Source organism: Pocillopora verrucosa, chromosome 5 (assembly GCF_036669915.1).
Source record: "Pocillopora verrucosa isolate sample1 chromosome 5, ASM3666991v2, whole genome shotgun sequence".
Lineage (NCBI taxonomy): Eukaryota > Metazoa > Cnidaria > Anthozoa > Scleractinia > Pocilloporidae > Pocillopora > Pocillopora verrucosa.
Window position 1 is genome coordinate 19,682,253 of NC_089316.1, and position 16,492 is coordinate 19,698,744.

The 16,492-nt window shown below is 37.2% G+C and overlaps 1 protein-coding gene across 1 annotated transcript; it reads left to right on the top strand.

Annotated features, from left to right (window-relative positions):
- The first annotated feature begins 9,630 nt into the window (after positions 1–9,630).
- Positions 9,631–11,643, top strand: LOC136280780 (ATP-dependent DNA helicase pif1-like). Its single transcript, XM_066166477.1, has one exon. The coding sequence runs from the start codon at positions 9,631–9,633 to the stop codon at positions 11,641–11,643; it is 2,013 nt and encodes a 670-aa protein (XP_066022574.1).
- The last annotated feature ends 4,849 nt before the right edge of the window (positions 11,644–16,492 follow it).

The following is a 16,492-nucleotide window of genomic DNA, read 5'->3' on the forward strand; positions in this document are numbered from 1 at the left end:
AGGCACAAATGGTAATCGTCAATTATAAATTTAAAGGGTAATGTGTAGTTCCATAAAATATTCATACCTCCCCCACAAAAGGGATTCTTTTACAAGAACCCCCACCCCTCTGGAAAGTCCAATTAAACTTGATACATTTCTTTAAATTTTTTGGACTTTGAGAACCCCACCCCACCCCTCCCAGGAATTTCCAATCCCTTCTGTAGAGGGAGTATGAAGATTTTCTGGAACTACACAATGACATAATTTTTGTTTTATTTCTTTTGATAAGTTTGATTTTTCTATAGCGAGAGATTAAGTTCCAGTCATTTCTTGCATTGTTGTTTTCAGTGGATCAGAGTTCATGCAATAAACTCTCAGTTAAAAGTGCTGAAGTCATCACAATGGCAGTATTTAAAGAAACAAAAATGAAAGATGTAAAACTACACGCAGATCCTACCAGCTTGCAGATATCTTAAAGTTGCTGGGGTCAGAGGGAAATCTAAGCCATCAGTAACAAAGCTTCTTGCTCAAGCATTTATTGACAAGGAATATGTAGTTGTTAATGAGTTAGAAAATTGCAACTTGGCCAATTTGACATTCAGTGATGTAACCGTGTCTTCTGATAAGGACATTGTATCAGATATAAAAGAGTGGCTGAAATAGGACTTTTCTTTTTAGTTCTTATTTGGACTACCAAGGAACAGTTAAGCCAAGGAAAACTAGGAGGAAGAAGAGGAAGTAGTGCATGTACGATTATCTCTATATTTCTTGCTGAATTGGCATCAAAATCTTGTAAGCTGTTACTGCTACATCATGGCTTTGTAATAAGTGGCATTCTGCTGTAGCAGAAGCGATTTCTGAAGGGAATAGTATATATGATAGATATGTTGATAAACCGGGCATACTTCTTGATGTTCATGATGTGTGGGAAATATATGAAACAAGCCTAGAGAAACATATGCACATTTCAGAAACGAAACCTGTTTGGTTATCGCCTTCAACTGATCCTTTTTCATGCACTTTGGGTTTTAATCTTACTCAGTTTTCCCTGCAAAGAGGGCAACATTTTGCTGTTTTTATTTGCCATAAAAAGTCAGTCTTAATTGTAAGTGATGGCACTGGTAAAGTCTTGGTTATAGATACCCATTTCCATGCTGATACAAACAGTGGAACATATTTTATTTATGGGAAAGCAGATGAGGTTGCATTGTATTTCACAAAAAATTACCCAGGGAAAACAGTTGGTACTCTAACAGAAGTTTCATTTGTTGTTCTTATAGACTGAAATTACTTGTGCATGCACCATTGATATAGTTTTCACAGGTTATTGGGCTTAAAATAGAAAAACAGCTGTCTGGCATTTTCCCTTGTCTTTTTGTTTATGGAAGATGGAAAAAATCACCCACCAGTTATATTTTGAAACACTGCCAAAGAATGAATCCATATTTATGGCAAGGAGAAAAGAAAAAAAATCAAAGATCAGTTTAATTTGATGCTTCAGAGTTACTTTACTTGTCATAGCTCTGGAATTTTGTCTGCATTTTGGCTCAGTCATTGGCAGCCTACTATTTTGAGCCCAGCTGTTTGTTGTTTAAGTTGAATATTAACCCTACATACATTTATGTACCACTGATCGATGGTGGTCCAGGAAAAGTACACTTTCAAATTAACATTGACATAAACTTGAAGTTGATTCATTTTTAAGAGGAAGCTGCATTGCAGACCAGAAATCTTAACTGGCAGGTACGTTTGAGTATTTACCTATAATGTTGTGTTAAAACATATTGCAATAATATTGCACATATTAATTAACCTTATATATCATTCATTTTTGTGCATGCACTTGTACCAAAGTATAGTGATATGTAAGGAATGCATTGAGTTGATTTCTACATCTTGACAAAGTTGAATTATAGCTGGCTTTAGTAATACACCATATTCAGCCAGCTCCAGATCTTTCAACATCTATCTTTGGATAACTGCTTTGTGTGGTATGGAGTCAGTTGGCAGGTCATTGATCCTTAAGCATGGCAGATTTCTCAAATGTTTCTGATAGCAAATTTAGGACTCCACTATTGATCATGTATTCAGATTTATAATAAACTTCAAGACTATAGTTGTAAAATTTGTATTGCTTTATTGTCAACTGACTTCACATCACTGGCCTAGTTGTACTTAGCATTTGACAGCCCTCATGATGCTTTTTCAACACTAGTTGATGCAGAAAGCCAATTATATATATATATAAGCTACTTATTATTGCATTGTTATAAAATATATTGTTTTATTGTAATACTTTTAATGGCAACATATCTGCTTTGTACTGCATTGTCCTAATAAAATGGAAAGTTGGAGTTACATTACTTCTTGGCTTACACAGAGAGGGTTTCATCCTTATCTTGTAGACAAATCAATATGTATTAAAAACCTTCCTCAAACATACTGGAATTCTTATATATATTAAATTAGCTTGTCTCGACTATTATTAGCGATGTAATGTGTGAGAAGTTTGATGCGAAATCTTTTGTTTAAGGAAGGTTTATCTTACAATTATAAATTACTACTGTTGGTATAGCTTCAGTACCAAGGAAGGCCTATTTGATTAAAATCAGAGCTCCCAACGGCGTAAGAGCTGAAAATATTCAAAAATTGGGAATTCAATAATCCCAAACAATTGTAGAAATTGGGACTAATATATTCTTGAATTCCCATTTCAAGTTATATTAGGGTTTTAATTGGTAATTTTCAAATAACCCAACAAAACAATTTGAATTCCCAATTTGGAAAGTGGAAATTGCTATAAATTCCCTTTTTGTTTCCCATGAAAATCCCATTTTTGAAGGCGATTCCCAATTCTGGGATATTGTAGAATACCCAAAAATGGGAATCTACAATACCCAACAAGATAGACATTGGGAACAGTCTCACATTCCCAATTTAGGCAATGTTTGGGTTTTTCTTGGGATTATTTTAGAAACCCATTAATGTCCCATTTAATTACCATTATAGGAATCTGCCATTTTTTCCTGTGAAAACCATCTAAAACTACCTACGATCGACTAAGAGAGTTCTCTGAGTACCGCATTGATAGTTTGCTCCTCTGGAGACCTCTAATCAATTTCAATTTTTGGGACCGCGTCACACGTTTCGTACCGCTTTCTTGTACTGAATGAAAGTTCTCTTACTTCACATGAAAATGTAATTAACTGGGTGCCATTGTTAGACATTTGTTGATACATTTGTGCAATTTTGTCCTCTTTGACTTAAGTTGTCAATTGAAAAATGAGATCGACTGTAATTTATTTTTCCATGAGGAAATTATAGGAACAATGATGGCCTTTGTAACTTCTATTTGTCGAGCACAATGATAGTCTGAATCATTCATCTACAGCTGGCCTCTTAAACCACCCTACTATCTCCATCTCGAGCTAAGATAATATTTCTTTGATTTTTGGTGGTTCTAGATGGTTGCGCTGAGGTAGTTTTAGGTGGTTGTACTAAGGTGGTTTTAGATGGTTGTACTGAGGTAGTTTTAGGTGGTTGTACTGAGGTGGTTTTTAGATGGTTGCAATTAGGTAGTTTTAGTTGGTTGTGCAGAGGTGGTTTTAGATGGTTGCACTGAGGTATTTTTAGATGGTTTAAGATGGTTTGCTTGTAGATTGTTTAAGATGGTTTAAGATAATTTGGGGCCTGGTTACATAAAGGTGGGGGACCCTTGGTAGTTGAGGTAACCTGCCTATCTGTGGTTGAGAAATAGCCTGTGTTAATGTACAACCTTACAACCTCAGGAACTCTAGCAACCCCAGCAAGATACATTGACCCACCTTGGGATTTTTACATGGCAAATTGCCATCCCTGTTGGGATCTATATAAACATGATCAAGATAAAGTAAGAGATTGTATGGATAGGCAGGTTACCTCACCTAGGTGAAGTCCCCCAACCTTCATGTAAACAGGCCCCTAGGATGGTTTTAAGATGGTTTCAGTTGCTTGTACATGGTTTTAGATGGTTTTAGTTGGTTTTAGATGATCTGAATCAGTTGTAGATCAGGTTTTAGTTGGTTGTGGATGGTTTGAGTTAGTTGCAGATGGTTTGAGGTGGTTGTAGATGGTTTGAGTTGGTTGTAGATGGCTTGAGTTGGTTGTAGATGGATACAGATGCTTCCAAATGGTTTCAAATGGTTACAGATCATTCTAGATGTTTTAAGAAGGTTATAAATGGTTCCAGATAGTTTAAGATGGTTCTAAATGGTTTTAGTAGATTCAAGATGGTTGCCAATTTTTTTTACATGGGTCAAATGATTTAAGATGGGTTTATATGGTTTTAGATGGTTTCAAATGGTTTAAGATTACTTTGGATCCTTTTAGTTTGTTTTCAGGTGTACATATTGGTTTTAGTTTGTGTTAAGGGGGTTTTTGGTCAGGCCATGCTTTAGTATTTCCCTTTCTTTGCACCTTATGTGTTTCCTACATAAGTTTTGTCTTATATATTAATACAGTAAAACCCAATTGAACTAAGTGTTTTGAATAAGGTACTACATACGAGGTTGTTAATGCAGAAGGTCATATTCATAGTTGACTTCTGATAACTTTCAAATGTTATTCGAGCCAGCAACTAGCAAATGAAACAAAAGTCATTGGGGTGCTTTAGATTTACATGTATTTTATTCATTTGCTATCGCTATTTTTTTATTCTCTCTCTCTCTCCCTCCCCTCTCTCTGTGTCTCTCTATCTTTCAATTTGTTTTTATTTGTTATTTTGCATCTTTTTCAGTATTTTAAGATAGACAAAATTGATGTGGTATTTGTACCACACAATATAGATACAAAAAGAAATATTTTTAAAGAGATCTTGAAGAAGCTCAGAACTTTAATTTTATGGGACTTCATGCACAGACCTCTCCTCCCAGACTTTGCAAATTAGAGCATATAATAACAGTTTCCTTTTTTCAATAGCCTTTTTAGCTATTGTAAAATGTCATCTAACTGTTTTAAGTCATATTAATGTGATAAAGTAACTGGAAAATATATTTTTCCAATTGAATAAAGAGAGAAAGTTTCTAAAGAACCTGTGGTGCTGTATTTGTGGGGAAATATAGCAAGAAAATTCTGTTTTATTTACTGAGTTGATAATATGAATTTACCATCATAAAGTGTTTCAAAGTTGACTTTTTGAGTGTCAGCCCTAAAGTAGCTGTGACTGCATGTGTGTTGCCAGTGACAGTTAGTTCAAAGTTTTCTTTTTTGTCAAACTGCTAAACCAGTTAGAATTTTACTTTTCTTGGTTTTTTCTTTTAGTGTGAAACATTACTTTTTTTCTGGTCAGCACTGGATAAACAAACACAATGCGAAGTGTAGTAGTGGTTCCAGAGTGCTTGATGGACACAAGAGGACAGAAAAGAAACTAGTGAGGAAACAAAGTGGCTTTAATGCTTTCACAAGGGAGTTTCTCCACAAAGGTAGTCATTCTTGATCTAGCTAAATTTGTGCTTTACATCTTACCTTTTTATGTTGAAAAATGCATCGTGTCCTTTTATTCCACAGAACAAACTGGTGGAAGTGCTGAGGTCTTTCGCACCATCAGAGAAAAGTGGAGGAACTTGTCTGACTCAGATAGAGATGCCTACAAAAAGGTGGCAACAGATTCAGAGTCAGCTGTGTCACTACCCTCAGCTGATAAACAAGCCAAGAAGATAATTGGCAACATCATGAAACAGGTCAGCTAGAAATAATCATAGTCATTATCATCATCATTATTACGAACTTTCAATGATATTTATCACATTTTGTGATGTGAACTTTGTGGTTTATAAATGACCAAGTTCAACTCACCAAGCTGTATAAAGACTGGATTGACAAGTTCTTGAAATGATATACCCAATACATTTACTGACCTTATGACTTTGTTTAATTTGTAAACTGGTCTTAAATTGAGCTATAATAGCAAACAAGCATTTCGTATTGAATTTTTCTGTTCGACATTGATTTTAATTGATCAGCATTAATTTATTAGTTTTCTTATTGTTACATTTATATCACTGGTAGATTGACTGTTTTCAAATAAAATTATGATATTTATCTGTGTGGATTGTAATTTAAGATATGCCAAAAATTTTCCCCTTTCTTATAATTTTACAGTTGGTCACCAGGTGTCTCAGCAAGCTCTTAATAAACAATGAAAGTTATTCTTAAACTTACTCATAATTACCTATTTTAAATATCTTACTTTTTGGGTTTTTTCTTTTCCTTGATTTACACAACTTTCTATGTATGCAAGCTCAGTAATTTTCATGTAATTAAATGTTTGTCACCATACACTCCCATCATGGAATACAACTTTAATCCAGCACTAAACAAACTGACATTGCTTAAGTAATGAGTATATATGTTATCACACTTATTTGGTTCTTCTAATTGTTACCAATCCTTATCAATGTTTTACACAGGTTGCAGAACTGGAAACACTTCGTGGTCATCCACTGATGTTATGTGCTTATGATGGTGTTTGTTACCAAGGTTCAGCTGGGATTGGTGACAGCCTTTTAAAAACAAACATCATGGAAACATTTGCAAGTAGATTACACTGTGAGTACTGACTGTAGATATGCATTAATTAGCACTTTACTCTTGATATATACTTTCAGAAGCTCATTCTAATTTTACTTGTAATGTTGAAATCTTTCTGCAAATTTTTGCGCTTGAGAATTTGTGAATTGGATTTTTCCATACATGAGTTGACGAAAAAAAGAAAAACAATTAGTAAAACCAATTACCTTTTAATTCCAATTTGCATTTCATTCCTGCACTCAAAACATAAACAGAACCTCAAAAAAAAGTTATCGAGAGCAGTAGTCCCGGTACTCAATTTCTGTTACTCTAAGTGTACATCTATGTTCTTAAATATCAATATAATCTCAATATATTAAAACAATAAATGAATCTCAATGAAATTCACTACATTGATGCTTAGATTAACAACTTATTACACCAAGCATCTCGTTTCTTAAGAACTTAGAAAAGAAAGCATTATATTTCCAGTGAAAATAGGTCCTTAATTTATAGGTAATTCCCTGGTGGAAAAGCAAGACGTGTCAGTAAAACATCTACAAGAAGTGTTCAACTTCAAATACAGTATGCGTTTTTATAGCATATATTTGCCTTTATCCATGCATGTGCGGATAAAGGTCTTCGAAGATCTAGCTGATGTTCCTCCAAATTATTGAAAAATATCTGTTTTCTCTTTCCACTGAAATGGCCGCATTCAGTTTCAGTTGACCCATGATTAAAAACTACATCTCCATAAACTACTATTTGAAGCATTTAAGGGGTCAATAGCTGTTTTACACTCAGCTTCTGCCTTTTCTGTGATTTGTTGCAATACGAAAAAAAGTCAGTCTTCTTTCCCAATATAAATTTTATTTCTGCTTTTAATGTATTGATGTGGTAATTCCCTTTATCTATGGCTATGATTTCTGTATAAGTGTCATATTCAACGCAACAAGGAGTGACTTTTAGCTTGGTTTTTTTTTCCAGTCAATTTCTGTCTTTGTCTTTTGTAGTGAACTTGTTGGAAACAGAGGAAGTAAAATGCCTTACACTAAGATAAAGCAATTGGGAATTTCATTTAATAACCTTCCCTTGGATTTAAAGAAAGAGATTGGTGTTATTCCGCGTAAACCGTCTCTTTACGGAAGCGGCCAGCGCCGGAAGCTGTGGCTCGCCCGTCATGACTGTAGCTTTGGTATTTCTTTGCCTGTACCCTCCATGGATAGTTGCACGACCCCTTCAGCCACCACTCACACATCAACGTCTCCCACGCCCACTCCTTCCCTTGTTAATTCGTCGACCTCCTGTTAATTAGTACTCCCGGTTTAAATTAAAAACCACTGCTATTCAGAACCGTAACAATACCAACTCACAACAAACTAACTACTAATAGAACTTACAAACGCCTCAGTCGAAAAGATGAAATTTACACAATAAACATTCTTCTTTCACTTTGACACAACCTCATCACACACAAGTTCTTTAAGTGTTTATCAGTCATCTGCAACCAAAGCCACAGTGAGTGTTGACCACTGTACTTCCCGCGCATCCATTGTTCTTGGTACTCCTTCCTAATCTCAACGCAGCACTTCCTCTGCTGCTGGTTTTATCGTTTCCAAAGGTGAGCAAGTTTTTGTGTCTAGTGCATTAGCACGCAGACACGATGGAAGAGCGTACGGAATTCGAAAAGCACTTTATATACGCCACATTTGAGCACGAAATATGATGTTTTAATCATAGTTTACCTTACGTGACGCATAACATGAACTGTACACTGATTTTCAACCAGTGGAATGTGTAACCATGTCGATATTTTACCGTTATAATTTCGGAAACTGTCGGTTGACCAGTTGGATTCAAGTAGAAAACCGCAAGGAAGAGTCGGGAGCAATTGAATTCATGGACGAAAATATGACGATGACTCTGATCTTTGACCACCATGTGCCTTGAGGAAAGGAGGAATTTCACACTTGTGGATCACACTTCGGAAAGTTGGTGAGTGTCCTTTTGCTCTTGTAAACTTTATGATGAACTTTTATAACGTCGGTTTCTCAGTATGCCACAGCTTTCGAAGTTTGAGTCAATGTGGTCGAGTAAAAGACTTTAAAGGATGTTTTCAAGTGTTCGATCGATGCTCTCCACGCCAACAGAATAGTCATGCTGCGGTGTTGTTTACGATGCGTAAAGGAAAGAACTTCAGCTTCGTGAGCTCCATTTGGGGAAAAGAAAAGGCCTTAAAGGCAAACATTGAGCCCCTTTGGGGAAAATTGAGCCCCTTGTGGGGAAAATTGAGCCCCTTGTGGGGAAAATTGAGCCCCTTGTGGGGAAAATTGAGCCATTTGTGGGGATTATTGAGCCTGCCCGTTTGGAGATTACACAAAATGTATATAGAAGAGCGAGAAACCTGACTGATGTTAAAGGAAAGACTCCTTTGACTGACGAAACATCTGCGAAAGCTGTGGTATATATGAACAGAATAAGTTATGTTAGTAGCAGTATAAATGCGATTAAACATAATTTAAGCGATTTCTCGAAAACAACTGATGTGGATATGTTGTGTTCACGTGGAACAGATGAAATTGATACACATTTCAAAATAGCTGACCAAAAACAAAAGAAACGACGTAGAAACCGAGAGCCGTCGAGGGTCTCGATGAAACGGATTGTGCAGGTTATGAAAAAAAGAAAAACAAGATATAAACTTAAGGTCATCATTAGGAAATATATTCCTAAGTCTTCAAGGTTATACAGCTTTGCTACTGACTATAAGTTGTGTTACATAAGATATCTTAAGAGATGTGACAGTTTTTTCACCAGCTTTGTTAATCTAAGCAAAGCAATCGTAAATAAGCTTTTAAAGAAATCAAGCAGCTATTCTAGAAGATTTTCTGTATCAAGAACGAAGCTTATGACTTCAGGTGATATTGAATTAAATCCAGGCTCTCAACTACATGTAAATTTCAACACTGAAACTACAGTATCAGTTGGTTCCACCATATTGTTAAACTTTCGGTTACGTCACCTGGGATTGAGACCCCTAGATGTTGGGGGTGCTGGCAACTGTTGTTTTAGAGCTGTTTCTCATCAGTTATATGGTGATCCATGCCATCACTTGCAGCAGTAAAACATTATAATTCCAGAGCAGGGGAAAACTTTAATGAAGTTAAAATATTATTGCTTGCCCCTACTGGAAAAGCTGCTTATGGTATCAAAGGGAACACAGTACATAGTGCCTTGGCAATACCAGCATGCCAGTCTCTAAAGACATATAAACCTCTTGACTCAAGCAGACTAAATACCCTCAGATGTAAACTTCGTGCTGTTCAGCTTATATTTCTTGATGAAGTATCAATGATAGGCAATGCTATGTTAAATGTCCAAATAAATAATAGACTTAAGGATATCAAGGGTAGTCAAGAGGTATTTGGAGGTATTAGCATAATTGCATTGGGTGATTTGTTTCAACTAGAACCTGTTATGGACAGTTATGTGTTCAAAGATATGAAGAACTCAGATTATGGATCTCTTGCCCCCAATTTATGGCAAGAACATTTTACAATGTTTGAACTGGACGAAATTATGAGACAAAGGGAAAGTAGAGAATTTGCTCAAATTCTAAATAGATTGAGAGAAGGTAATCACACCCAAGATGATATTGCAAAACTGAAAGAAAGATGCATTTCAGAACACTGTATGAATTACCCAATTGATGTTCCTCATTTGTTCATTCAAAACTCAAAAGTTGACGAGTTTAATATTAGAGTTCACAGGGCAGCTACTGGTGACAAATATACCATCAAAGCATTGGATAGTGTTATAGGTGCAAATTCTCCAGAACTCAGAGATAAAATCTTCAAGCAAATACCACTGGATCCCAGGAAAACAAAGCAATTAGCTTCAAATCTTCAACTTGCTGAAGGGGAAAGAATAGAAATAGCCATAAATGTAAGAACTGATGATGGTATCACAAATGGTGCTGGTGGCATCATCAAGATGATAAAATTGTATGACACAAATATACCATCTGGTATAATTTGGGTTCAATTTGACTATGTGGATGTTGGTGAAAAAACCAGACATGACAACAGACATGTGTATGTCAATGGCATTGAATGCACGTGGACCCCCATCAAATCTGTTACTGCACAATTTGCAGTTGGAAGAAATAGAACAGCTCAAGTTGTAAGGAAGCAGTTTCCACTTAGACCTGCAGCAGCAAAAACAATACATAGATCACAGGGTGACACTGAAACTAGAATAGTTGTTAACTTTAACACCAGAAGAGCAATACCTCATGTACATTATCCAGGACTGAGCAGAGTAACAACCATTGAGGGATTGTATATTACTGACCTTTGTCAAAGCAAAATAGTTGTTAATCCTGAAGTAAAAGCAGAAATGCAACATTTAAAAAAAGACCAGCACCTCAAGCTTTCCGTAGTTCCAATTTATAAAACAGATCCAACAGCCTTTAAGATATGTTTTCTTAATTCAAGGTCATTGCATAGACATATTGAGGACATACAAAAAGACTTAAACTACTCAAACATGGATGTAAATGTATTTTCAGAAACACAGTTATGTTACTTAGACAGTGATACTGACTACAGCATCACTGGGTATACCCTATTTAGAAATGACAGTCAACTTGACGTTTTCAGTACAAGACCTTATGGTGGAACTGCAGTGTACAGTAAAATTCCTTTTCTACCTGGATATCCAGTTTGCAACAACACTGGTGGTGTTGAAATAACTATCATTAAGGTTACAACAGTTCCACATATTACCATAATAGGCATATATCGGTCACCAAGAGTGCCAATTAGGCAAATGTGTGTAGCATTGATCGGACTTCTTACCCTTGATATTTACGGTTTCAAAGTTTTCATTGGCGATTTCAATATCAATTGGTTAAATGAAAAAGACAAAATTCCTCTTTATAATCTATTTATAAGAGATCACAGTTACAGACAACTGGTTTCACGTTCTACTACTAATAACAGAACCACTATAGACCATGTCTACACTAATTTACCTGAATCACAAATCCATGTACACATTTTAGAAACTTATTTTTCTGATCACAAAGCAATCTGTGCATTGATTCAAAAATAGACCTTTATGGTTTTCTTGTCACCTTCACTGTAACTTACATGTGTTTTTCTTTTTGTCTTAAAGAGAGAATATTCATAGTTAATGAGTACAAAAAAATGAATTTAACTCAAATATACCTTAGATACCAATCATGCACTGTGATTGACATCTAGGGGGTAATCTGCAGATATGTGATATGCAACACATATCCAGGTATGTTTATTTAATGATTATTGCTTTTGTGCCCTGTAGTACATACAGATTGCAGTTTTCTTTGATACCTGTTCTACAACCCACAGTTACTGATACCATTTATTTCTCTTCGCTCTCCAGGTAGACACACCTCGGTTGTAATAGAAAACAACAATGAACAACCTAACAGGATACATTCATAACGTATCCCCTGTTAAGCACTCCAACAAGACTCGCTATTTTGATATGCTTATTCAAACAGAAGCGACCAAAGTACGTGGAGTCTGTTTCTCTTCAAGCAAGCATCTTGACTTTGAAAGATGCAGCAAACAAAAGTCCCCAGTAAAGATTAGCAACTTCACTATTAAAAATGACAGTGTTCTCATGAATGCAAGAGTCCAAATAGAGGAACTGAAGGAGGTCACTTTTCTACGAGAAGAGATTCCCTCGACTCTAAACATCTCGATGCTCTCGAATGTCACCAATAACCAGCTTATTAATCTCAAAGCCAAAGTGGTCCACTTATCTGGAGTGAAGAAAATAATCACAAGAGATGGCACAAAGTCGAAAGCTGATTGTTGCCTCCTAGATCCATCTGGATCAATCAAACTAACCCTGTGGGAGGACCTGATTACAGAAGTTGCAGACAACAACACATATAACTTCTGTAACCTTAAAGTGACGAAGGATAATGACAACTACTCCATTTACCTTACTACACCAAAGCATGACTGTTCCATTTCACCAGCTGATCCTTTCCCAGAGGAAGTAGCTTCACCAGGTGATTTGCCAGACTACTTCACCCAAACATCAACAAATGCTGAAGTCCTTGGTGTTCAAAATTTCATGTGCTATCGCCAATGTTGCAAATGTAACAAAAAGCTTCCAGCAACACCAGGGAATGTAGTAAAATGTGAAACATGTGGCCTCAGGCAGAAAGTGTCTGCTTGCAGCAGTCAGTACCTCTTGTAGGCATTGCTGAGACATGATGACATTAACACCACTGTAACATTTTTTAATGATACTTGATACTTGGGAGGTTGCCGTTGGTCCGCACTTACACCCATTTTGGAAAAATTTGGTCAGTTTCCAGATTTTTCTTATGATTTCAATGATATCGATATCAATGATATCGACATTAACTCGCACTTGGACTGGTTACCGGTCACCTCGCCACCAAGCAGACTCGCCACCAGCGAACTCGCCAATAAAGAGATAAACTAGAATAAAGTAGTCGAGGAGAGTAGGATGTTCGAACGAGCACAATTCAAATCGGCCGATACGACAACATGCGTTTATAAAGTTTGAGTACAGACAAGCGAACAAACTTATCGGTTTCGAACGTGCTTTCGACAACATACGTTTATAAAGTTTGAGTACAGACAAGCGAACAAACTTATCGGTTTCGAACGTGCTTTCGACAACATACGTTTATAAAGTTTGAGTACAGACTTATCAGCCGAACATCCTACTGTCCTCGACTAATCTCTTTATTGGTGGTTGGTGGCGAGAAGACTTCGCTTGGTGGCGAGTACTTTGGTGGCGAGATCGTTCCTTGGTGGCGAGTTCGCTGGTGGCGAGTCTGCTTGGTGGCGAGGTGACTGGATACCCTTGGACTCATCTTGGCGATACTGCCAGTTTCCAGAACTCTGTTATGATTTTCATGGGATATTGCTGTTGATCAGCACTAAGACCCATTGGCGATATTGGCGAGTTTCCGCATCTGTCTTGTGATTTTCATGGGAGATTGCTGTTGGTCCGCACATACACTCATTTTGGAAATATTAGTCAGTTTCCAAATTTTTCCTATGATTTCCATGGGATATCGACATTGAATCGCACTTGGACTCATTTTGGCGATACTGGTCATTTTCCATAACTCTTCAATGATTTTCATGGGATATTGCTATTGATCCGCGCCTAGACCCATTTTAGTGATATTGACCAGTTTCCACATCTGTCTGATATTTTCATGGGACATTGACATTAAGTTGGACTCATGTTGGCGATATTGGCCAGTTTACATCACTTTCTTCACATTTTTATGGGATAATGGCATTAACCCACACTTGGACTCATTTTAGCGAAATTGGCAAATTTTCTCACCTTCATATTATTTTCTTGTCGACATGCATTAATTTGGAACCATTTTAGCGATATTACGTTCAGTTTTTTAAATTTTTCCCTTGATTTCCACGGGAAATCGACATTGACTCGCTCTTGGACTCATTTCAGCGATATTGGCCAGTTTCCAGAACTCTCGTATGATTTTCATGGGATATTGCCGTTGATCTGCACTTAAACCCATTCTGGCAATATTGGCGAGGTTCCACATCTGTCTCATGATTTTCATGAGATTTGACATTGAGTGGCACCCGGCTCTATTTTGGCGATATTTGCCATTTTCCGAAACTTACCTATGATTTTCAAAGAACATCGACATTGACCTGCAGTTATACCAATTTTCGCGATATTTGGTCAGTTTGAAAATTTTCCATGGCATATCGACATTGACTCGCATTTGGATCCATTTTAACGAAATATTGGCAAATCTCTGCTACTTTACCATAATATTCATGGGATATTTGGAAACATCGATTTTGGCGATATTGGCTAAGTGCTGCGACTTTTCTGTGTCTTCTGTGGGAAATTGTCATTGACTGCACTTGGATCCATTTAGGCGAAATTAGCCAGTTTCCACGACTTTCTTACGATTCTCACGGGAAGTTGCCATTGATTCGAACCTTAACCCATGTTGGCGATTTCAGCCAATCTCTTCGACTTTCCAATGATTTTCATGGGATCTTAGCATTGACCCTCAATTGGACCCATTTTTGTGATTTTGGTCAATCCCTGCGACTTTCTTATCATTTTTATGATTTTCATGAGATGTCAACGTTGACCCGCACTTGCACCCATCTTGGCGATATTTGTTAGTTTCTACAACTTGCTTATAACGATTTTGACTCACAGCTGGACCCATTTAGGCGAAAGTAGCCAGTTTCCACGACTTTCTTACGGTTCTCATGGGAAGTTGACACTGATTCGCACCCTAACCCATTTTGGTGATTTCAGCCAATCTCTTCGACTTTCCAATGATTTTCATGTGATCTTAGCATTGACCCGCAATTGGACCCATTTTTGGGATTTTGGTCAATCCCTGCGACTTTCTTATCATTTTTATGAGATGTCAATATTGACACGCACTTGGACCCATTTTGGAGATATTTGACAGTTTCCACAACTTGATTATAACGATTTTGACTCCCACTTGGACCCATTTCGGCGAAAGTAGCCAGTTTCCACGACTTTCTTTCGATTCTCATGGGAAGTTGACACTGATTCGCACCCTAACTCATTTTGGTGTTTTCAGCCAATCTCTTCGACTTTCCAATGATTTTTATGGCATCTTAGCATTGACCCTCAATTGGGCCCATTTTTGTGATTTTGGTCAATCCATGCGACTTTCTTATCACTTTCATGAGATGTCAACATTGACCCGCACTTGCACCCATTTTGGCGATATTTGCCAGTTTCCACAACTTGCTTATAACGATTTTGGCTCCCACTTGGACCCATTTTAGCGATATTGTTCAGTTTCTACAAGTTCCCCACGATCTTTGTGGGATATCGACACTGACTTGCAATTGGACCCATTTTGGCCATAAAGGCCAGATTCCACAACTTTCTTATGGTATTTATGGGACACTTGGACCCATTTTGCCGATATTGGCCAATTCCTCGACTTCCTCGTCGCTCTTATGGGATATTGCTCTTGACCCACACTCACACTCTCACTCATTTTAGCAAAATTGCGAACCTTAGATGTTCTTGACTCATGTAATAATGCACTAAATAATTTTAATAAAGGTCGCCATTGCCATGCGTTAAAATACTTGTCCCGCGAACAAAGACACTTAGGCCAAAATGCTGAAACTTTTTCAATTTAATCAGGCTTCAAACGTCACAACAAAATGACCAGGTAAGGATGCGTCAAGGAGCCAAAGTCGATAAAACAAGATTGAATTAATTCGTGGAGGAGAGCTGTAATTTGTTGTGTAAAGTGACTGACTAGTTGACACTGAGCTTAATTTTTTTAGCTGATTGGTAACACTTGTTCGTAGATTTACATTCTTGAGTGAAAGAGGAAAAGGAACAGGCGGTTGAAACGACTCACAAGTTACAATCAAGATATTTCTGTGTTTAAATTTGAACTATCTGAATCAGATTCACTGTCACTTCCGTATTCAGCATTGAGAACGGAACGCAGGTCCTCAAAGACTTCACTTTGGCCAAGCTGTTGAATCACGTCAGCTTCATCAGTGTTGTAATCGTCCTCCATCTGAACCTTCTCATCGCCATCATCACAATCCACTTCGGGGAAAATTCCAAGGTTAAACTGAGCTTCACATTCCTCATGGCTACCATCATCATTAGAAAAGAGACCGTGGAGATGACCTGTGAATACGGAAAGCTCATCCATTTTAGTGCGGGCAATGGAGAGTAATGCGCGAGCTCGCTCCGTATCTTTCTGTGCCATCAGTTCCTTTGACAAAGTGTCCAATACCTTCAACTTTCTCTCGAAATGACTGAACATCCGAGCCATTTCTTCTTCTGGTGTTGGCTATTTCCTCTAAGCATCTTTTGCGTGTGTGAAACAAATCAATGAGTTGCCTCT

Coding starts and splice junctions, on each gene's coding strand:
- LOC136280780 (XM_066166477.1), top strand. CDS start 9,631: ATGCCATCACTTGCAGCAGTAAAACATTATAATTCCAGAGCAGGGGAA.